At 41.1% G+C, this 24,767-nt stretch overlaps 1 protein-coding gene across 1 annotated transcript in view; it reads right to left on the reverse strand.

The window, feature by feature from the left end:
* The window catches only part of LOC110954653 (ankyrin-3-like), a 185,263-nt gene that overhangs the window by 23,139 nt on the left and 137,357 nt on the right, over nt 1-24,767 (reverse strand). The window contains 8 exon segments of the mRNA XM_051939494.1: nt 8,773-8,854; nt 11,711-11,833; nt 13,096-13,221; nt 13,741-13,969; nt 15,107-15,203; nt 15,292-15,499; nt 16,413-16,624; nt 18,186-18,340. Coding sequence (XP_051795454.1) covers nt 8,773-8,854; nt 11,711-11,833; nt 13,096-13,221; nt 13,741-13,969; nt 15,107-15,203; nt 15,292-15,499; nt 16,413-16,624; nt 18,186-18,340 — 1,232 coding nt within the window.

A 24,767-nucleotide genomic window follows, 5' to 3' on the forward strand; every position in this document is an offset into this window, starting at 1 on the left:
GGTGTTGATGTGGTGGTGCAGGTGGAGGTGGAGGTAGAGGTAGAGGTGCGTGAAGGGCAGGAACTTCTAGAAGCTCTAGATGGCTCTGACAGGGAAGTGTTCCTGGTAGTGTTCAGGTTGCAGCTCTCTTCATCCTCAGTGGTTTTCCCCTCTAACTTTCTCCCAGCCTCCTTGGGAGTGGTTTTGTCCAAAGACTTGGCTAATACCTTCCTACTCGCTGACTTAGATGTAAGGTTTTTCGACACCACTGTGCTGTTTTTTCTCTTGTTTGTGGAGGTTTTCATTACGCTGTATCTGTCTTCAGCGCTGGATCTGCTTTTAGCTGGCTGTTTATTACTCCTGGCGGTTTTAATGATCCTATTGCTAATTGCAGATTTAGTTATAACCTGTTTCTGCTCCTGGGAACAAGAAGGGTATTTAATGGCTTTCATTACTGGGATTCTAGACTTAGGAAATAAATTCTCAAAAGGGTCGAATCTTTCCCTGATTTTAAACGTTGCTTTTTTCACAACTTTTTCTTGTGCTTTTTCTTTTGTCGTTGACCGACTTTGACTGCATAGTTTGCCACTGGGCACCCTCACTGGTAACCTGGACTTGGATACGTGGCTTTTGACCTCTTTGGCTTCAGTGGTCATTATTGCTGCATTAGGAAAAGCCCTGCCCTCCCTGCTTTCGTCCTCTAACTGGCTGGAAGATGCTTCTATCCTGATGACCTCCTGCAGAGTCGGTTCTGAAGAGGATAACAGGTCAAACACAATGCTGCCAGGTTGAAAGACCACTGAGTGGACATAATGGGAGTTAGGGATGCTGCTACTGGTATTGCTGCTCTGCGTTTGGGAAGTGCTAATGTGTTGTGTAGCTGTGCTTTGGTAATGTGAGTTCTGATCTTCCAGGGTCTGAACCAAATAGTCCCTCTGCTCAGATGTACCTGAATAATAATAATGATCTGTCATGCATGATGGTGTAATATTCAGCTCTGCCATGTTCAGTGCATTAAAATGACAAAAATCTGTATAAGTTCCACAGTAAAAACTATCTACAGTTCCTGAGGTTGCATTATTAGACTGATCAAAGGTGCTTCTACATTTAGAAGTGCTGTTTGAAGCATCTGAGGTTTTATCAGGTGACATTTTGAAACCTGTTCTAAAAGTGGAGAATTTAGGCTCAGTATTGGAGTCTCTACATGTGCTGTAGCTGCCAGCTGTATTTGATATCTCTAATTGGACAGTAGTAGTCTGAATGGAGACTCGAGGGACTGAAAAGGTATCTGTGGGATCTTCAGTGTTAAACTCTGAAGAGGCATCTATCTCTAAGTCCCTGACTCTGTACCTGCCCGCCGAGAAGTAATGCTCACCAATCTGAAAAAACTGGAGCCTCTCCTCCACCATGTCCCTCTTGCTCATGTCAATCGCACCACTGCGCGTCATCTCAAACATCTTCCCTTCATGGAAGGGGAATGGGTTTGGCTCGCTCGTCGGTGTGCTATCGTCTGTTGGTGTTCGGGCCGGGGTAGTGTCTGGTGTTGTCGCCTGAGACTGGTCGTCGACCGCCAGTCCGAAAGGCTTAGGCTCACCATTGCTTCCCCGTGTCCCTCCCATGTCAACGACTTCTTCTTCCCCACTTTTACTGGGCCAGGGGTCAAAATCCAGCCCTTTAGTAGCAACAGTCTTAAAAGGAGAATTAAACTCCTCTTCTAACTTATAACTAAAGTAAGTGTCTGAAAACCCCTCTTTATCCGAGGGTTTTTGCTCCTGACTTGTGGCTCCTTCTTTACTGTCAGGCTTACCACCATTTAGAGGTGAATCTTTTTTCAAAGTGTCCTTTTGACATTCCTCTGGGGTTTTCTCCTCCTCAATAACTTCCAGTTTGGTTGGAGGAAAAGAGCGATCGGTAGACCGATAAGTGTCTGTCGCCCAAACGTCTCTCCGGCTGTCTGGAAGACCAAACAACCGTAAGTCTGCTGACTCACACAAGCCGTCATCCTCATCCTGAAGTTCATACCCATCAAGGGAATCTATCTCTGTTGCATCTGTGTCATGAGAAAATTCAGCCGTTGTGGCTATCGAACAGTCCGTTATCGACTGGTCATTTCCATTTTGCTCATAATCATAGTCCTCTCCTTTGCCATTAGAACCTTTAGAACCGTTGCTGGAACCATTGGAGCCATTGGTCCCACCATTAATGTCTTTGTTATTACCATTTTTGTCAGGTTTTTTGGGCTTAGAAGCCTTTTCCTTCTCCTTCTTCTTGTCCTCCTCCTCAGAAACTTTGGAAGCGAATTTCTTAAAAGGAATCGGCTGGAAGATCGACTCGTCCTCGTCTTCATCGTCATCGGGTGGCACCGGTGAAGGGGGTTGTATACGTATAATTGGCTCGGTTAGGAGATGCTTGTCGTGCTCTTCTTGCAAGTTTACCTCCATCATTTCTGTTTCAGTCTCTGAAGAGGCACATGAACCTTTTCTCTCTGGGTCTGACATTTCTGAAGACGAGTCAAGAGGAGGAGGGGGAGGAAACTCAATATACGCAATACCTTTATCTTTTGACACTTCCTGCTGCTCCTGCCCTGCTGCTTCATCATGCACACCATTTGTTTCTTTCTGGTTCAAATTATCAGTTAATTCCTGCTGGTTATCAATAAGTTTTGCTTCATCTTTATTAGCATTAGCAAGGTCTGCCTGGCTTGTTTTGCTTTCTGGTAGGACCTCTTTAAAAGAGAAAACGCTCTTTCCTTGGTCGTCTTCCTCTGATTCCTCGGATACCTCCATAATGGGGCTTGGCTTCCCTGTCAGGAATCCCATGAAGCCATCAGGGGTCTTGGACGTGAGGTCGTAGCTGACCTCCTCGGAGCTGGGGGTCTCTGGTGTAAGGGGGCTTTTCCCTGAGCTGTCTATAAAAGAAACTTGTTCTAGTGTGTCATCATCTGGGCTTATGGGACTGAGTGCCGAGTTGGATTTCTGTTTTACTGTGTACAGTGATCCTTTAGCTTCCCTCTCTGCCTGCCTGCCCACCTGGACGCTGACATAAACCGGCAACGTTTTGATGCCCTTGAAGTTCTCTTTGGTTGTTACAGCAGTTGGAGGGGTTATGACTTTGTCCAGCACATCTCTGGGGCTCGGAAGGTTATTAGAGTTGGAATCTTTGGGCGCATTATCAAGAATTTCAAAGGTTAGATCAGTTTTTACAGGGGTCATCTCAGGACTTTTGGGCTTAGCTAACGTAGGTATCTGTGAGGGTTTAGTGATTGTCTGTTTCTTCGTTAGGTCATTATCTAAAGACAGGGATGTTGCTCTTATGGGAATTTGAGATTCTGTCTTTTTTCTGAGGTTTTTGTTTAGTGGTTCCTCGTCATCTTTTTTGGCCACCTCGGCTATTATTTCTTTGGCTGGGGCACTCTCAGTTTTTGTGATTTGTTGGTACTTTTTAGCCTCACTGACTTTCTCTACAAGTTTAGCAGTGCCATGAACAACAGGTGTTTGAAGTTTCTGACCTTTATTGCTTTCTTTAATTTCCTGAGTAACAGTGGAAGGACTTTCTTTCGCTTTAGTAGTTGTTTTGTCAGTCTTAGTTTCACTAATTTGTGGTGAGGCCTCTGGGATGTTTTTGTTTGGCAGCTTTTCTACTTTGGGGACTTTAGATGGTGATATCAAAGCAGACTTGCTTCCATCTGTGTCCTTCTCTACATCCTTTTTCGAGCTCCCTTCCTCTGACGTTTCGGATACTTTTGATTTTCCTCCTGCAAAGAACTGATAAACTGGAAGTTTGCTTTCTTGTAGTTTCTTTATTGAAGGCTTTGGCTGCACTGGAGGAGGAACTTTACTTGGGCTAGGTTGACTTTTACTCACTTTCTGAGCCTCAGATTCAAACTTCATCCTCACAGCGCTGACTTTGGATGTAGATTTTGCAGGAGAAGATGGTTCAGACTCACTGGTCTTAGTTTGTTTGATTTTATCCTCACTGGTATGAGAGAAAATACTTTTCTGTGGGCTGCTCGGTAAGCTAGAGCTTTTCTTTTCAGCTGCTGAGGCGCTGCCAAACATTTTACCAACTGAAGGCTCCCTGAGTTTGCTTCTACTAAACGTCTCTTCTACTGGTTTCGGTTTCTGCTGGGTTTTCTCGGGACTGCTGCAAGCTGAACTAGGCCAGGATCTGGGCTCCTTTAGCTCTCGTCTTACCGGCTTTTTCTCTGGGGACTGCAGCTCATCATTGAGCTTTTCTGTTTTGTCACGGAAGAACTGTGATACCTCGCTGAGCTTTTCCTCAGCCTCCTTTACAGTTTGGTCCACCCTATCCTCATAAAGCAGCTTATCCCTGCTCCTGTCGTGTTTATCTTCTGTAAATCGCATCCAAACTGCATGTTTTGGGCTACCTGGTTCTGTGGAGTAATGGAGCACTGTCACCTTATCAAACTGAGATGGTTCATCCCTGTGCATGAATTTACCAGATTTAGGGGAACTATCTTTTGAGGATTTAGAGCCAAATTCTCTTTTGGGGCTCCCATGCTCAGCGCTACGACTACCGCTCTCCTCGGAAACCTGGTGGCGAGTTTTATCAGCTGCTATCGCTGAATCCTCTGTGTCAGAGTGAGACATCGACACATCGAGTTTCTCTGAGAGAAGCATTTTCTCAGCAAACCTGTATGACTCGCCACGGATCTCTGATAGCTCGTCATCACAGTATTCTATCGAGTGTTGGCTCAGTAGTTTGAGAGCTTTATATGAATCATCTCCTATTAGCTGCGCAGAACTTGGCCGACTGTCCTCCTCCTGCGACACTGGGGTATTAACGCGAGATGTTTCCAGGAAGGAGGGCAGTGATTCTTCGGCAGTAAGCTCCTCTTCTTCCTGTTGGGCCTCATCAAAGTCGGTAAGCTCTCTTATTCCACGGTCACCTTTGTAGACGTAAAGCTCAGGGTGTTTCTTGGTTTCCCTGAAAAATACTTCCGTCGGCTCTGCTGTGCTGTGCCCCTTTTCAATGTGAACTTCGATTATCCTTTCGACTTTGGGTTTGGATTTAATGTCTCGGTCTAGAAATCTAGGGGTCAGCTCATCACCTTTGACTGAATCCTGGCTGGCTTTGTGCTCAAAAAGACCTGCCAGCTCTTTAGAAGGGTCCCTACCTGACTGGAAAGCTTTCATGATATCTCTAACTGACATGCCTTCCTCGATCATCTCTGCGCCGTCCGTCAGTTGGGGCTTATGATAGACCATTCTAGTGGTAGTCGTGATATGAGTTTCCTCTTTAAGACACACGCTTTTGTTCATCATGCCGTCGTCTTCTGGCATTTTCATCTGCAGTGCTTTCATGGAGCTGGCCGAAGCTGCATCTGGCTCTAAAGCAGGGAGAGCAGAAGCAGCTTCGTCCATGAATCCGGGCTCGCAGGGATCGTCGTAGCTCCTGATATGGACCACTTCAGTTCTGGTCTCGGTTACACAAGGTGGAATGGGCGAATCAGTGAATAAAGGTTTGGGTCCTGTACTTTCTGCACTTTGAGGGGCGGAGGGTGTCTTTTCGCTTCTGGTTTCAAACCCACTGTCTGACAAAGGACTCTTATCCTGCTCATGTGACAAGTCCTCAGGCGATTCTAGTATCGTGTCCGACCCCTGATAGGACTCAGCCAGTTTGCTTAAATCCTTCTCTGATGGAGACCTGATCATGCCCGAGACTGGTGGAGGCATTTTGAGTTTGTGCTCTTGTATGGACATGGATGGTTTGAGAACACGTTTTTGTTTTTCCTCCCCTTCCCTCTTTGCCTCCTCCTCATGCCTACATTTGAGCTCGGCCATCTTCGAGAGAGAACTCGCGCCGATGTCATTCGTTAAATAATCTACCACTTTTGCCAGCTCTAAGTCTTTGCTCGACATGGCCTGGTGTTTTAAAAACAGCGTGTTCTCATCAAAGAGAGGGAAATAGTCTGAGAATCTTTGTGCCTCTTCAATCTCATCTTTGGAAAACTCCTCCCATTCATCCTCTGAAGCTCTCTCTTTACCTGCAGTGGCCTTACTCTCGCTCATGATATCTTTCTGTAATATCTCGCTAACTTTAACTAAATCTTCTTTCACTTTTTCTACTAAAGTAAATGGCTCCTCGTCCTCTAATTTAGCCTCTTTAGGAGTACCAGTATGTGATGTTTGGACAGTTTTAGCTGCTGTCTGTGTGTCTGTCTGCAGGATTGCTGTCATTCTGATAAGATCTTCCTTCATGTCTGCTACATCTTTCAGTATCTCCTGATTGGACGCTGCAGTCGGGTGGATGATGGGCGGCGTGATAAACGGGGGGGATTTTAACTGGGACTTTATTTTTGTGGCTGTAATGCAGGAAGACATCGAGGAGGAAGATGAGGTTGAGGCTGAGGCACGAGGGGAGTTGGGAAGAGCCATTTTGAGAGAACCGGGCCCGGGTTTGACGGGCGTCTCTGGGATGATGTTGACCAGAGAAAAAACGGGTACAGTCATTGTGTTAGATGAAACTGCTGCGTTTGGTGGGACGGTTACAGATCTCAGAGAACTATAAGCAGAACTTGGAGTTGCAGATCTGCGCGAGGAGGATAGTGATTTAAGGGTGCCATAACCCGACACGGAGTACGAGTCTATGGCTTCGTTTATGGCTGCACTGACACCAGATGTCGCCGCCTGGGTGGTGGCCTGAATCCTCTCCTGGAGGCTGCTGCTTCTCTCTGAGAGAAGGCGAGAAGAAGGGGAGGACGGAGTCGAGGAGGAGGATGGGTATTTAACTGGCGATACTTGTCCATTCATTGTGGCCAGTTCTGAGGAAGCAATGGTCGTCTGGCCGGTTGAGGAGAGAGACGACAGGGATGTCCTCCCCCCTCGGGATGACAATGTTGAATCTACAGAGGTTTTCAAAGAGGACAAGCTGGAGATGCTTTTAACGGGGGAAAGGGTAACGTCTGTGGACCCAAGGGCAGTTTTGAAAGGCAGGTTGGAGTTGTACATGTTGTACGACGTCTTTGGCGATGCTGCAGCAGGAACAGGAGCTGGTACAGAACCGTTGGATATCGAGTGAAGTGGAGATGTTTTGGATGTGTATGCAGAAGCAAGGTTTTTGATGGAAGCTGGATCTGTGGCAGGTTTGCATGGGCTTCCAGAGGACACGAGGCTGGCAGACCCCTGGACGGGGTACTGGCCCTGCTGGACAACAGTTTTAATGGGTGAGGGCATAGTCCTATAAGACCTGATGGGGGATGAAGCTGCTATTTCGCTGACTGATTTAACTGGGGACGACATGGAAGGTGCTGGTGGTGGAGCTCCAAGGGAGGCTATGATGGTTGCAGGGCATGCAGGTGAAGGGGCTGAAAGGGGCCAGGCAGATTTCAGTGGAGAAGCAGCTGGTGAGCCTGCCGGTGAATCGGTAGAGACGAGGGAACCCCCCACTCCGACTGGCCTTGTTTGGCCAGGGACGGTAATAGGAGCAGTCGACCATGGTGGGTAAGGTCTGGTTGGAAAGACAGGTTTGTGAGGGTAACCAGTAGGCAGTGTTCTTGTTGCTGTTGCGCTTCGCTCAACTGCTGTTTCTTCAGGTGAATTTGTAGAAATAATGATAAAGAAAGAATGGTAGAAAAATAAACCAAAGGATACGGGAGAGTAAAGGTAACAGAAAATTATGTTAGGGGAGGAAAAGGAAGGGGAAAAATGTGAAAGAAGAGGAGACCAGAGGGGGAAGAGTTGGTCAGTGATGCAGTCCTAGTATTAAAGAAGGAAAAACAGCAGTTTTTAATGTGCTGAGGTAAGATATTTGGCTGAAGATGGAGTTACTAAAAGAAACAGTTGTGATCCTGTGTGATTCAGGACTTGGAGATGACTCAAACAGCAACAACGGCAAAAAACAACACAAGGAATAAACTGAACTGAAGCACAAACAGCAGCAAAGTAAAACTCCAAAGACGATGGCGAAGACTAACAACAGAAAAATGGCAAGACAAATGCACCAGGATTAACAGAAAAACAACTTCTCTCTTTGGATTTCAGAAGTTCTAAGTCAGCATATGGATTCTGGCTCTGATTTCAATCCGCTTTTTAAAGTGCCTTTTATCTGTTTGGTCCAGAAATTACATGTAATGACAGATTCCTCAAAGACAATTTAGACACTAAAATACAATAGAGCCAAGGGCTGCAGAAGTTTCCATTTTCCTTTTCTTAAAGAAGAAACAAAATATGACAAAATGTGCTCTCCAAGACTAAAATTTTGGCCCATTTTGTCATGCAGCGTCAAACTGGTGACAAGCAGCGATTGTGAAAAACTGAAAAGAAAAAACACCTGAAAGAAAGCCAAGACCTCGAACATGCAGGGCTTTTTTGTCCCACACGAAGATGCTACGTCATCGCAAAACCAAAAAGAGCTTCAACTCAGAGGGGACAAATGACATACAAAGAAAATTTTACTTTGACCACCTTCCAAAATACCTTTTTTATTCGTGCCGGTAAGTCAAAGGAAAATTTTGTCGTTGCCGCATTCTCACTCTGCAGCGGAAATCAACCAAACAAACCCAGGAGAACGTCACAACGTGGGCAAGCATGGCACAGAAACTCAAAAACCACTCATCGACCCATGCAAAAAAAGTATGTACCATGTTGTAAACAAGCATGTGGACAGTGCACGTCATGTGGGATGAGAAATATGCATTTATTACATTAGATAAGTCACATCTACATACTTGATGACGCTTTTTTTTACAGGGTTAATTAAAACTGCAGCTAACTTATCCACGAAACTTCTTATAGTCATCACAGGGTTTGTTAGTGAAGATGTCAGACTCACTCAGTGCAGGCTCGGCCAGATAGCTGTAGCGCTTACGTAAGGCTAGGGATGCAAAGGTATGACGTCGCTCTGGCTTTTCAGTCTGCAACAATAGCAAACAACACAAAATCCTATCAGTTCTGGTTCACCCTGCATGTCAGAGTGCTGCCAAATGAGCAACATTTGGACCTGTCAGATTAAAGCAAACCCTCTAGTCTGGATTAGTGGCTATTTACATGGAAAACAAAGCCCAGATTTAAATGCAAATTCTCATTTAAGAGTATTTACTGCACTTCAGTTCTCTATTTTGTTAGTGCTGATGCTACGACTTGAGTGTTGTTGTTCCAAGCTAGTCAGATTAGCTTGAGTTAGTCATTCTAAGGTAATGAACTCTAAATTACAAGGACTTATGGGTGGAAATAATTAGTCTTAACCCTCTGAACCCCCAAATCCATCTTCAGGTTTGAAAGAAAGAAAGAATCTTCAGGATTTTCAGACAATCCTCAGGTTCTGTTGGCAACATGATCCAAATTTAAACTTCTAATCAGGATTTTACGTCAAAATCACTTCATTTTACTCTATTTTGATTAAAAATGTACCACAAATAAAGTGTTGGCAGGAGACACATTTTGCAAAAACCAGAAAATTCTGGATTCTTCAGCACAACCATGAGGTCACGACTGATTCGGCCATGGAAAAAAACAGTAAGAATCTTTGGATTTCATCGTGCTTGAGCTCCAGCCGCAAAATGTTGTAAATCTAAACTTGAAATTGCGATTTCTTTTTGTTAAAATTACTTTATTCTACACATTTCGATTAAAAATGGACCAAAAAGCAAAAAAACATTTGCAGGAGATAGATTCTGCAAAAAATAAAAATTCTGCACTCTTCAGTGAAACCATGAAGCCACGACTGAGTCAGTTACAGTAAAAACAGAAATACTCATCAAAATGTTTTATTTATTTTATTTTATTTAACCAGGCAAGTTAATTTGAACAGATTCTCATTTTCAATAACGACCTGGCCAAGAGGAGACTCATTTAACCCTTTAAGCTTCAGTCAATTCCAGCCGTTTTCAGTACAAAAAATCGCTAATATTCTATTTTTAAATTAAAAAAATTACGAAAAATACGGGGAATATTGGACGCGCATCGGGAGGTGCATTTCCTTGAAAACGACCGATTCGGGGATTTTATACCGACTTCAGGACATGTTTTGGACAAAATAGTTTCCTGGCTTGTGTCATCTGATGTAAAAGGTTGGATTATGGCCGTTTTTTGTGGAATCTTTTTTTTGTGTGTAATAATAAACCCGGAAATGTGAGTCGCGCTGTGTGCGTTGAAGCCGTGTATAGAGAACGGATGGATGAATATTCGTTTTTGTCGGACAAATGTGTTTTTCTCACCCGCTGTGGTAATCGCATCTGAAAGTGGTTTATACCGGCGGATTCATGAGAATCTAAGCTTTCCATCGGTGTATAGTGTTTGTATAATCGCGTTTGCACCCGTCGGACATTCTTGAAATTCCTATGCAAATTAGTAGGTGTACCGCCGGCGGTACACTGAAGCTTAAAGGGTTCCAAATCTCAGCTTAAAATAACGATTTTTCATGTCTTGTTTAAAAAAAAAAATCGCCAAAAATAATCAATTTGAATGAACCAGATTCTGCAAAAAACTAAAAATTCTGCACCCTTTGGCACAACCGAGATGCCACAAATGACTCTGCAGTAACTAACAGTCATTTTATTACAATTCTGGGATTATTTTGGTTGAACTGCAGGCAGTGTTTGCACAGAGCAGATAGAACATTAGCATGGAAACTAATTAAAAATGTAAAAAAATAAAACAAAACTGTAATATGTAGAGTAACCATTTTCCCCAGTATTAATAACACATGTAGGCACTTGGAAAAATTGTGATTTTGTTGATTCTATTTTTTTTATTTTTGCGAAATTAAAAAAAATCAAAGAAAATCAACTTTTCTTGTTTTTAAAAAAAAAATTCTCACATTATAACTTTGTTCAGTTACACAGAGGGAATTATTGAGTTTCCTCCACTTCTAGTCATGGTTGCTCTCTTTCCATAGAAGTGCAGGACTTTATATTTTAGTGAAAAATGAGCTCACAGTGAGCAAAAACGCGATGCCGAAAACTTCTTGGGGTTCAGAGGGTTCAGAGCTTAAATCTGAAGGACAAATAAACTCCAGAGCTACAAACTGTAGAGCGCCAGGAGGTGGAAGGGCTTGACATAGGACAGGTAGCTCTTCATATCTATCAGATTTCATGCAGCGGCTAAAGGTTGCTTTGGACAGGGAAAGCTTGTGTTGCCCTCGTAGAAGCGTAAAGAATAAGAATAATAATGCGGCTATGAAGAGCAGATCTAGCGCAGAGGACAGCACATGGTGGGGAGGGTGTGGTTTACCTCGTCCTCGGCATCTGACTCCATATCCTGGTTCCCAAGATGCATTGCAGAAACAGGGGGAGTAACATAATGGAAAGCAGGGAGGGGAAAAGAAACATCAGGGCGTGAAAAAGGAGTGATCGACAGAAGAGAAGCCACTTTAGCAAACCAAGAGAAACCAAAAAAAAACACACCAAAAAAACAAATAAAAAAATAAAAGTATTCAGCGCCGACATTCAAAAACAGCAAAATGAACTCAAGCCACAAAAAAAGCCAGCCTGATAATCACACAAAGCCCTCAGCCACAAAGCATGTCGTCCAAATCAAAAGGCAGGTAGGAACAAAATGAAACAGCCAATGACGAGAATCCACTGCAGAGAAAACCCATATATACATAGAGAGAAGCTTTAAACAGATAAAAGACACGGTGGCGGCAGTCTGGCCAAAGTCTTTCTCTGTCTTCATGTATATAAGTTTTACCAGAGGGGCTGAAGCTAACCCTGACCATGAGAGTGGTTTATGGACGTGACAACATGATGGACGCGCCAACGCCGCCTTACCTTCTTCACCGCGGGAAGCGTGATGTTCAGGTTGCACACGGCCGTCTGAGGAAGGCCTTTGGTGGCTTTACACTCTTTGAGGAAGGTGAGGCGACCGCAGGGCTCCTGGCTGGGATCTCTGACCTGCAGACACAAAACGGCTTCTTCACGTTACCGTCTCTTTTAGATTCACCTCAGTACGAACACGGAGGGCAGCAGCACGGAAATGAGCGCGCGGATAAAGAGTTTCTTGAGGCGTTTTAACTCAGGATGTCACTATTTACACTACTGCAGATGTTGACAAGAATAAGTGTGAAGAAAGACACAGAACAGGACAAAAAGTTATAAGATCAACGTTTAGGATAAAATACCACCCCCTGTCAAAAGTTTTAGGACACTTTCTCATTCAAATAAAGTAGAATCTGTCCTACAACTTTTGACAGGGGGTGTATCTACCAAATTTGGTACACATAAGCAGCACATTAGGCTGAACAAAAAAGTCAGTGACAGCCACATTCCAAACCCAACAGGAAGTGAGCTATTTTGCGTTGAATGTCAGATTTTGCCCATTTTTCATTTTTTTCTAGAGCGAACTCCTCCTAGGGGGAAACTCCAATTCACCTCAAATTCGGCCAGTACATACAGGAGGCCTTAATGTTCAAAAGTTATTAAAATCTTTTTCCAAAGTCAAAGGGTGTGTCCGTGGCGGCCGCTGGAATTTTGATCCTTCGCCATGAAATTTCAAATGCTGTGTAAATGTCCTGAACATGCTCCAATCTGCCTGAAACTTTACATGTATGATCAGAGTCCTGCCCTGATCACATCCATATGATGAAATACAGTTGTAGGACAGGTTCTACTTTACTATAAATTAAGACCATTGAGAACTACTAAAAGCGACTGAAAACATGTAAGTTTTGAGATTTTTCTCAAAAATGCCCATTTTTAGGGACTTTTTAGTGCTTGGAAAGCTATTATCTGGTTAAGTAAAGGTTAAATAAAATTAAAAAAAAAAAAAATGAATTGAACTTGCACCCTGACTAGAAACGTAGAGACGACATCCAGATGAAGTGTTAAGATCCACTGGTGTGTTTTCTACTTGTTTTCTAATGAGTGTGATTCTGCTCTGTGAGTCGTGGTTTCCTCCCGCTGAGGTTTTAATCAGTCGTGTTGCAGCAACGACAGTTTTCACAGCAGCAAAGCAGCAAATGAAGCGAGAGGACTGATTATCGCTGGCGTCAGGTTAACGGGTCGATCAATGACATGAGGTCAACATGAAGGGAAGTGGGTTATGTGGGGAGGGAAACGAGGATAGAATATACGTGAGTGGAGTTTTAGCAGCTTTAGTTTGGATTTCTACATCCTCCACCTCCATGTTTGATCCCCCGGAGGCGGCGTGACGCTACCTTAACACAGAAGGGCAGCCGGTTCTCCTTGAAGGCGTAGAAGTTCAGAACTAACTGCTGGCCGGCTTTGGTCAGAGGAGCCAGGTTTCCATAACAGTCCACATAAATGGGCCGGCCCTCCAGAACCTGCAGAGACACGACAACACGGGAAAATCAGGGTTTTATAAGGTTTTAACGATTAGAGCTGGATAAAAGATGATGGGATGGAACCTGATTATAACTGGCAGCAGCATGGAGCCGTAGAAATTAGTAATATTTAGCAAAAGACCAGTTAAAAACACAACTAAAGCAGAGGTTTCCTGCTGAGAATGGACCTTTAGAGGCTGAAAATGAAGCTGAGTTTCCTATTTCTATGCATTTTCTTGTTATTTCTCACCATTAGATGAACAAAAATGTCCATTATGTTTGGTAAATGAGTTCCTAATCTTAAAAAAATGTTTAAAAAAAACGTGCATTTCTTTCAAATCAAGGTTGTTTTTTTTGCACTCTGTTATGCAGAAATACCCCGTAAAAGCATCAATAAATATTATTTTCAGCTTTCTATGTCAGAAAATGTGACTTAGTGTGCAATAATCATGGATTATGCTCCAAAATCACGGGAACTGAGCAGGTTTTTCGCAGAATAAACTATATTTGAGGCTCCACCTCGATGTCTTTGCTCCTGGCCACCTCCTCGAAGTTCTCCTGCTGCTCCAGGGTTTTGTCCACCTTGTCGTCCGTCATGCAGAAGCAGCGAAGCCTCGACTCCACCGGGTCGTTCATCTTAGCGAACACCACGAACTTGGCCATGTAGGGAACGCAGATCAGCTCCCGGTAGAGCTGGGAGGCCAAAGCCACCGTCTCTGGGATCTGGTGGCAGTCGGCCAGCCAGAACCTGCAGACAGACGGTAAATATAGGAGTCAGATCGGCACGTTTTTTAGAGGAAACTCGTCCTCAACCAGCTCGGATTTGCAGTAAATTTTTACAGCACAAGATATGGATATTTATAGAGATATCTGTGGAGTTTTAGCTTCATATATTGGCTATTTTTTTTAGATAAATCTTGTTTAAAAACTACCTGTCGACCCACTTTCAGCAGGTTTTTCCACACATTTTAGTTTAAGGTTTAAATGACAATATTTCAGAAACGATTAAAGATAAAAACCTGAAGTTTTCAATGTCATTTCTCATCATGTCATTAATTCAAAATCTGACAAATTATTGGAACTCTGTTCTTCTTGAATCAGACTATCTACCAATATAGTTATGTTTTTGTGACACAAAACCTATCAAATGTGCTCTGTCAGTTTTGAAAATTCAACAAAAATATCTTTTTAAAATCATTATTCGGACCAAATATTTCATGTTAAAACTATTCCGTGTGTTTAGTTTTGTATTACTATTACCTGCAGCTACATTTGGATCAGAAAATATCACCAGTTAACTTCTGCGTTATCAGTGTTTTTGTGATTTTGAGCTCAAAGATGAGACTTTTTAATTACATTTAGACTCCTCCGTAATCAGAGAATATTTGATTTACCTGTCTAAAACAAGGCCACATGTTGGAATTGTTGACTATCTCTGACTTTTCTGAAAGTGTTAGTGCAAAAAGTATGGATATTTAAAAAGATATTTGTGAAATTTTACTCAATATTTGTAGCACAACTTGTCAAATCTGCTCAATCAGTCCTGAAAGTTCAATAAAAACAAAAGTTTTTTTTCATTTTTGTGACCCAGTATTTTATATTAAACATCATTTAAATGTTTTATTTTGCATTATTGTGACATTCAGATACATATAGTTCAGAAAATATCACTTGTTGACTTCTGTGTTATTAGTTTTTCAGTTAATTACTTTATAAAGCTAAAACTTCTCAGATTCTACGTTAAATATCCCATTTTATGCTACAAAAATTTCCAAAACATCAGAGGTGGTCGAGTAGGAGGCTGCTCATGATTTGAGATGGAATAATCCTGTAAATAAACCCAACGTTTTGTAGAATAATATAAAAACACTGAGTAGTTTCCCACCTGGCAGAAACGTTGGTGGTGAAGGAGACGCAGTCGTTGACGAACGTCAGAGGAGTCGTTCCCGTGATGTCCTCCCACTGAGCCGGAGACGTTCCACCTGAGAGACAAAACAGTCAAGTACACATTTAATATCATTTATTTTTAATGGGTTATTTCTGTTATTTATGGTATTTATTTGTCCATACCTGTGATGCTGCAGAGGAGGCGGAGGCAGGGAGTACAGTCCCCCTTGTACCCGTTGCTAAGCCCCTCCCCCGACAGCGGCGGCACCGGGATCGTCATGGTGATGGGTTTGTGGAACTTCCTCCTCCTGGGCTCCACGGTGACGATGGGGCTGAAGGTCGCCCGGTTGCCGAGGATCTTCTTCACCGTGTCGTCAGGAACCGGCTGGGCCTGAAACAGGAAACAGGGTTTAATGTGTTTGAGGGCGAGGAAACGGCGGCTGGCGGGATTTCGACATGTCGCCATGAAACAGGAAACGTTGTCTAACGAGCCTGTCCAGCCCTGATGACAAACAGAGACCTATATGCCTTCATAGCCATAGCCTTGGATTTGCGGACCAGTAAGGATACGAGGACCCGACCAACGCGACTTTCAGCTTTGATTTTCCTATTTATTTCTATTGTGGTGGAACATTTACTCTTTCTTCTTGATAATTTAATTCTTTTAGGATCAAGAAAGTATTTCTATTCTATTCTATGCATCTGGGTTACTAAGTCCCTTAAAGGAGTAAAAATAAACCACTAATGTTCATCAAAAGTGCAGGAAGTATAACATTTTTCTTGTCTTAAATTTACCTCTAATGTGTCTGAATGTTGTACCTCAGTCTACTGTGTGTTTCATTGATATTATGCAGGAGAATAATATCTATTTTTATATCTTTTTATTCACACAAAATATCTCCAAAATGAAGACATATCTGGACGGAACATGTAGCAGAAAGCACTTACGTTTACAGCTTTAAAGTTAATCCTTGGAGCTGATTTCATTTTATTTACTATTAATGATGATTTAAAATGATTTCATTTTATTTACTATTAATGATGATTTAAAATGACTGCAGAGTTCCACTTCCTGGTTTAATCCGTGCAGGTATTGTGGTTGCGTTAGAACTTAAATTTAACAAACTATTCCTGTGTTTGGAGGCGTTAAAAGATAATTATGAGCGTTGTAAAATATCTAAATTTCATAAACATTTAATAAGCACATTGAGTTGCCCTCCTGTATGAAATGTGCAATACAAATAAAGCTGTCTTGCCTCAATATGCAGGTGTAAAGAGACAGAATCTGACGCCCCTGAACTCACCTGCAGTCCAACCTTGATCTTCTTGGTCAGCGCCCCCTCAGGGAAGGAGGCCTGGACCAATGGGACGCTGCGGCTGCACAGAGTCCCGCCCTCCGGCCCCATGTGATTGGTCTCCTGTCTGATCCGAGACACCACAGCAAAGTATTGTGGGAAGTCCTTGGTGACGATGCGGCAGATTCTCTTCCTCTCCAGCTCCTCGGGGCTGTCCAGCTCTACGGCAACAGGAAATATGATTAATGATAAGTTAAGAAAATATAAACAGTCAGTCACATGTCAATGACGCCGACCAATCAGAACAAAGATCAGCAGAAAGAGTGAAAATTTTAAACACAAACACAAAGATCCATCTTTCAGTCTGGCTTTTGATTGGTTTTACTTATTGCAATTAATTTTTATAAATTCAGTCATAAATTCATGTCAACATTTTTATTTTTATCTTTTATTATTTCATTTTTTATTATTATTGTTTTATTTTTTATTCTTTTTGACTGACATTTAGGTTCATTTTACTTAATTTTTTTCCTCATTTCTTTTCATTCTTTTAACTTTTTGCTGCTGATTTGTCTTTTGGTGCTGGACTTAAAAAAATATTTGAAGGTTAAAAAAATCTCTCTGCAGGAGAAACCCTGTGAAAGCACCAATGAATGTGATTTTTTTTTAATTAGTGTAAAAATTCATTAATGTTACTAAATTATATTGTTTTTTAGTCCTATTCAGTTTTTTACGCCTTTATTTTTGATTTTTATGATTATTCAAGCAGCATTTCCAGTTTTCCTAAAGCTTAAATAATAATTACATGGTTGTACACATGAATATCCAGAGCAGTAAATGATCTCATAGCCTCACTACAACATATATAACATTAAGTACAAAGCGATGGATGATAAAACCTTTTATTCCAGCAAAGACAGTGAGTCTATCTTGGTGTTTCTGAAAGAAATCTCCATTTTCCTGTGATTTTTTGACCATTAAAATGGACATAAGCGTTCGTTATATTTAATATACTATTCATTCTAATTAACAAAATACTTTTCCCCCCCTTTTCTTTAAATTTTTATCATTTTGATGCCAGATTAAAAAATAATCCTTCAGAAGACACAGAGAGAACACCTATAAATATTAGATTTTGCTAATTTACCATAAAAAAATTCACAAGACCACTATTTAGTCGATTGAAAAATGTTTCTTTTACCAAATTATGTTTTTTTTTTTCAGTTTTCTAGTCCTCTGTCATTGTTGTTATTATTGTTCAAGCAACATTTCCAGTTAGTCTCCAGAAAGTACAAAATGATAGATGATAAAACCTTCTATTCCAGTAAAAGTCTAAAGTCTAGCTGTCATTTTTGACAGAAATCTGCATTTTCTCGGTATTTTTGATCATTTCATAAATAATAAGGAGTATTATGCTTGAAATGTCAGTTAATAAAACTATCTTTTTTATAATTTTCGTCATTTTGCCACTTAAAGCCTCTTTGCAATGTGTCTCTATGCAGGACAAATCCAGTTATTTATTCATCTTTAGGTCGTCAGGCGTAGAAATATTTTTCGCTGATGCTCTTCCATGTCAAATCTGAACCCACAGATCATCACCAAATTACAAATTTACCACCTTCCTGCACACGAGGCATCACTATAAGCCTGTTCTGGAGTTTCTGCTGCTGTTTGAATTCAGTTTTTGTACATTAGCATCAAAATTTATGCTGCCACAAGCTCCAAAACCAGCGTCTACACATTCAGACATCAGACAGACACCAGGAGAAGCTACATCTTCACCTTCGTCCATGCCGTTGAGCAGCTGGTTGAGGTCGTCCGTCTTGCAGTCGTACAGATGTTCCTTCCAGTTCTCTCCGTTCTCGCTTCGCAGCAGGATCAGCTCCCTCTCGTGGCCTCGCATTGAGCCGAAGTGTGGGATCTCCACTATCACGGGCCTGGAGGACATTTGACCGTTGGATCAAACTGGTTTTTACTGGTAACTGAACTAAACTAAAACGTCTGGAGAAGCTGGTGGGACTGCATAAAGTTCACATCTTTCTCAGAACGATGGTTTCTGTGAAAATAATTAGACTCAAAATGCAAAATTAAAACTGCAATACAGATGACAAACATCATATGGCAGCTGAGAGAGAATAAATCAGGGATTAACCAGGAATTCTGGAGTTTGAATCTTCAATTTAAGGGTTGATAAATGTCCTCTGAGCTGCCATAAAGGAAAGGAAACATTGAAAGGAGACAGTAAATGATGTAAATGATGACGGTGTTGTTACGGCCGTGCTGCAGGTTTAACGACACATTCAAAGGAAATGAACAAACAGATGAAATGCAGTGAAGAGGTGGAAGAGAAAGCTGCACAGCCCTTATTAGAACAAGGCATGAACTCAAGAGAGACGGATGGACAGACGCAAAATAGAACAAAACAGGAACTAATCGCCTCCTTGAAAATCCCCTTCTGTCCTCACAATGACATCATTTTTTCTGAAGGTACTATTTTCTCAACCAGATTTACATTTTCTTGTGATGTTTAGGATGGATGTAGGCTGCAGACGAGCTGTAGTTCTTGTAGCAGCAGCTTCTTATAAATCTGTGTGCAGGATTTTAGTTTTTGAGGACTTCTGTTTCAGAGATCCAATAAAACTGCAGTTGTTCTCAATAACTAATGCAACTTTTTTAACTTTTAAGACCTATCAGTGTGCACCAGAACATAGTTTTACAGACTCTAGTGCAATTTTTGGGAGTATTTTTTATTTGCTTTACATCAATAACCCTTATATCCCAAGTTTTAATAATATATACTGACTTGTGTCTTAATTACTACAATAAATTGCTTTAACGTGCAATAAACCTAAAAAAAAGACAATCATTTTAGTTTTGTCACATATATTCAAAATACAGAAACTGCATAGCTGTATCCCTCAAATTTGTAAATGTAAAAAAGTTGCACAACATCCTGTGACCTGAAGATTTTTATTATGAGTGCTTCATTGTGTATTTTTACAAGCCCATCACTGCAACCTAGAAGTGCTCTGAGACCTGGTGAATGAGTGAAATGTTAGTCTAACTCCCCGGATTTTATATGCAGAAAGAATGATCGATCTATCTGATCTGGTTTCTAATCTACCACCAATCAGAAATAAATCAAGCAATCGCAGCACTGGTGCTACACTGGGCTCTAGACGGTTAATTTTAGATTAGCTAACTAGCCTAAAAGCAAGAAAATGCTCAGAAAATGGTGTTTTAAAGTATAGTGTCACTCTTTGCAAGTGGCTAGTCTGGGAATGCTAGAGGTTAGCCCTGGAATGCTAACTGTTAGCACTGGAATGGCAGTTGTTATGTCCTCCAATTCAGAATTTCATCCATTATTGGAAACACTGGGGAGCACTTGGAAAAATATTGCACCTGTACTGTAGATTTCAGGTTTATTTTTTAGATTTCTGTTAAATATATTCAAAGAAATGTAAGTTTTCTACTTCTTCATGGTTGTTCTGTTCCCATAGAGGTGTACAACTTTATATTGCAGCCAAAATGAGCCTAATGTGAGTAGAAAGAAGCTAAGAAACGCCGATAAACTGCTTGTTGGGGTTGAGAGGGTTCATATACCCTACAGGTTAACATCCACATGTCTGTGCTAAATGTGGTTACTCACGGCCAGTTTCATTTTCTACATCAACATACAGACAAACTGCACTGATTTTTTTTTTTTTTTTTTACCAGATGTCATGTGTCCCACTTTTCCCTTTGCTGGTTTACAACATCTGGACATTGAAGCAGACAAAGAGCCCCCCAACTGGCAACCCCCAACTGGCAACCCCCAACTGGCAACCCCTGTGGAGCATCTTTGACACAGTTAACCTACTTTACATTAAGATAATATCATCACTTTAACAGACTGACATTAACAGCGCTGACGAGGGATGGTAGCAACATTTAGTCAATCATTAGAAAACCTTTCAATATAATTTTGTTTCGTGTTCCCAGACTAACGGGTCAGTAGGCACTAAGCGGCACATGAGGCTTTGTCAGGGTGCCCCTTTACTCGCTAAAACCACTAGATAAAATTCTGCAAGTGACGTGTCCTCTGGTCCCTAAAGTATTAAACAGTAAAAGACTCCACCTGGTGGTACAATTAGGTACTACAGTTGATCTACAATACATATACAGGAAGTCCTCGGTTTGTGACGTCCTCGACCTACAGCGTTTCGTCATTATGTCAGAATCGGTGACGTGGAACTAGTTGATGAGCGGAGTGGACGATTATGTTGTCCCGCGGCGCTATGCGACAAATTTGTTTACATTCTCTGGTTGTACGCCACCTTGGATTGTGCTACATTCACTAACTTTTTGTCCTTCATTATGGCTCCCAAGCGTAAGTTGGAGTCTTCTGATGCTTCGAAGAAAAGGAAAGTCATCTCCATGGAAGTCCAATTAGACAGAATAAAACGCTTGCAACAGGGTGAAACACAGACGAACATCGGTCAAGTTGTAAAAACTGGTCAAAATATTCTGTTATCTTCTTGTAAGATGACTCATACATGCATGAAAGTTGTTGGTATTCATGACTTTTAGGATGAACGGATCGATATCATGATGCACATAACGGCTTTGTTTACATTTTCGTCGGAGTTGTGACTTACGGCGATAATCGACTTACATAGATCAGTAGGAACGTAACTCCAACGTAAGTCCAGGACCCCCCATACTGACATGCATGACCTTCTTCTTTTTCGTTATCGGTTAATTTTTAATCAGTTAAACTATGAATACCAATAATTCAATTAATGAGCACATGGAGTTTTGTCATGGTGCTCCCTACTAGCTAAACTCCCTGTCGGTAGCCCGAGTGATGCCTCCTCTGGTCGCCACAATATTAAATAGTAAAAGACTCCACCTGGTGGTACAACATGCACAACCTTCTTTTTACTTATCGGTTAATATATTTTTAATCAGTTAAATTCTGTTTGATTAATGACTAAGCATTAGCCTCTCACAGTGGAACATTTTGTGTTTAATTAACTTTAAACTTAATTTTTTAGCTCTTGTGTGTACATTGTAAAAGGTTAAGGTGTCAAAGCACTTCCATAAATAAATAATATATTATTATATTAAATATTGATATTATTTTCACTTTCACTGAGTAAACTTTTGTAAACTACATCAATTACAACAAGCAAATATTAGTTAATTTTAAGTCAGAGACTAACTCTTGATCTGTTACCCACTTTATTAGGAACACCAGTAAAATCTAAAACACTTGAACACATTTGTTCTGCTGTGAAGTCTACAGTAATGAATCCCACCATCACACATCAGTGCATTACTCACGAGCATCGACTCTACAAACTGAATCACACAGAGATGATCTTAAATATGGCAGCAGTCATGGGAAGCAGGATGATGCTCGGCCTGAGGAGGAAAGGCTCATGCCCAACAAGCGCAGTCCAACAGCCAATAAAAACCTGACGCCAGAAGCCTCAGAGAGCTTCTGAAACAAAACAGACGATGGAAGTGGCTGGAAAAGTAACTGTAATGGATTTCAAGCTACATTTTGTAGTTTTAGGAAGAACTTTAAAAATGCCAGAAACGACATTATCGGTTCATTAAGGGCTCGATTTCTTCCCAAAACCACATGGAAACCACATCAATGCTGCAAATCCTGACAAACCAAAGTCAACGTTGATGAGGAAAATAATCCATCAGCATGAATCAGCCTCGGTCATGTCGCCTCCCGACGGGAGGAAGAGGAGCAGGGAGGAGGAGGAGGAGGAAGGAGGTGCTATGTTTGGTTCCTACCCAACAAATCTAGTTCCTCTGGGTCCCAGCTGTAGCACGGGACTAACCAGGCTCTCGCCTTCATTAAGGGCTGGCAGCTTTCTGGGCAGATGGAGTTTACTGTCGGCCGCAACATAATGAAACACACATTTACACAAAACACACACTCCAAAGTCAGCAGAGGCAAACACTGATTCTGTTTTATTTATGAGCAGCAACACGACTCCTGGTTCTGCTTTCAAGTCCAGTTGAGGAGCTGAGCATGAACTACACACTAGTAATATTAAAGAGAAGTCTGATATTATGACTGGAATCATAAACTAATGCAGTGAGATGATGAAGTAACACAATAACCTCACAGAAAAGCTAATCAACAGCTATTATGATTAACATTATAGTCATTTATTAAGCAGAAATACCAAATAACTGCTGGTTACAGCTTCTTAAAGGAGAGTTTAGGCTGCTGGGTATTAATTGAAAGTCACAATGAGCTTTATTACCAAGTAGATTTTAACTAACAAGGAATTTGATGCTGATAAATGTATTTCAAGACAAAGAAACAGCAAGTTGAGCAAATCTAAGGAAGTTTATCCGATAGAAACACGTACGGCGTGCAGCAATTTGCAAACTATTCACCTGAGAATGCATACATTTACATATTAGATGGCATAACCAACTTGAGATGTACAGATAATATTAATCCTATTTAATAAGTGATGCTGATGAGGCCAGCTGCTGTTGAGAAATAATTGAATAATTTTGTCTTTTGCACTATTAATAAAAAAACTACAGATTATTCCAGAGTATGTTCTCAGTCTTTTAACTTCTTGTATCCTCAAAACTATGCTCCTTTGTCTACATATTTCCACAAATCTGGTATTTTATACACAGCCAGCTTCTATTTGTTCCACTATTCCAAGTGTTCATTTGTGCTTTTCCCTCCATGGACACTGCTCAAACTGTCCTCACCTCCTAATATAACTGTTGAGGCGTAACTTTTGCCACATTAAGGGTAATCCCAAACCAATTAATGGATCCGCATCGATGCAACATCAGATGTTCAGTGTGACTCCCTCTAAAGCTGCTCAAAATAGAATATTTCACAACAGACGTCAACAATCGGATTAAGTTAGGCTCACTTCCACTGCCTCTAATCCATTAACCTCCACAGAAGTCTCTGTCATGGTGTCCGCTGCTAGCTGCTAGCTGCTAGCTGCTAGCTAAACCCCTACAGCCACATAAAACCTCTTTAGTCGTCCACAACAGTGAACATTCAGTCAAATAACAATCACAAAACTGCCCAATCAAGCCACTACAGAATCATTCACTCCTATTTGCTGTCTTCAACCTGAGATAAACACCTCCAACACCACTTTTTATTTGGATCTCCATGCATGCTCCATCACACTGTATGGTGTTAAGCTGCATTTTATTGGTTATAGTGACAATAAATATCCCAATCTGTAATCCTGTTTGTGTGTTCATGTTCCTCCTCAACGCAAAAATATATGGTTGTATTTTTAAAAAAGGAAATCTCATCTTATTATTATTTTTCATGTTGATTTAGCTGAGTTACTCCCATTTGAGAAACACTGAAGTCCCTCATAGAGCAAGAAATAGAACAATGGGATTAATTTGGAAACTAAACACAGAACTAAAATCAGTAATCTTCAGCCCTGTTCTAAACAAAAAGCTTTATTAAACATGCAGCTTTTGTGTGTTTATTCCTCTGAACCCTGAAACCCACCAGTGGGATTGAGAGGCATTTTATATTTCCAGAGAAAGTAACACAATTTATCACAGCAAGAAACTGTAAAAACAGTAATTATCGCAGAGTTTTCAGCTTTCCAACAGCCACTGAACTGTAATTTGCCTTTCTGTAGGGAAAGCTAAGATCGCTTGATTCTACATGACTCATTTCAAAATTAGCCAAAACAAAATAAACAGTTTACAGGAACCACAATCTCAAAAATACAAAAAAATCTGCTTTCTTAGTTGAAATCATGAAGCTATCAGTGATTCAGCTGCAACCAACAGTCATGTGACTAAAATTCTGGGACTTTTTGATTGAACGGCAGCAGCAAAGACAGGAGTATGTTAACAAATTAGTAAAATATCTATAGTGTGTAGTGTCACCTTTTGTTTTTCCAGTGTTGGTAGCACTTTTGGACACTTGGAAATATGTTGAACGTGTAGATTTAAGTTGTTTTTTTAAATTTTTTTGTAAAAATAAATAAGAAAATATTTAATTTTGTTTGTTCTATTTTATGATTTCTAGCATTATGGTTGTTCTGTTTCTGAAAAGGTTCTGGACTTCACAAAAAAATGAACCTAAAGTGAATAAAAAACACCCAGAAACGGTTCAGGGTTCAGAGGATTGAACTGTAACTGCCTGACATTTAGACCTGAACCCAACCGAAGCACAAACTCCATTTTTACACATTTTACAACCGTTAGCGATGTTAAACACAACCTGCTTGCTGCAACAACCTCAAACCAAACTTCAGGAATCGACCTGGACATGCGACACATTCACACCGTCAGACAGAAAAAACGCAGGAAATGATGGCGATGGCAAGAAGCAGAAGGAAG

Source organism: Acanthochromis polyacanthus, chromosome 19 (assembly GCF_021347895.1).
Source record: "Acanthochromis polyacanthus isolate Apoly-LR-REF ecotype Palm Island chromosome 19, KAUST_Apoly_ChrSc, whole genome shotgun sequence".
Lineage (NCBI taxonomy): Eukaryota > Metazoa > Chordata > Actinopteri > Pomacentridae > Acanthochromis > Acanthochromis polyacanthus.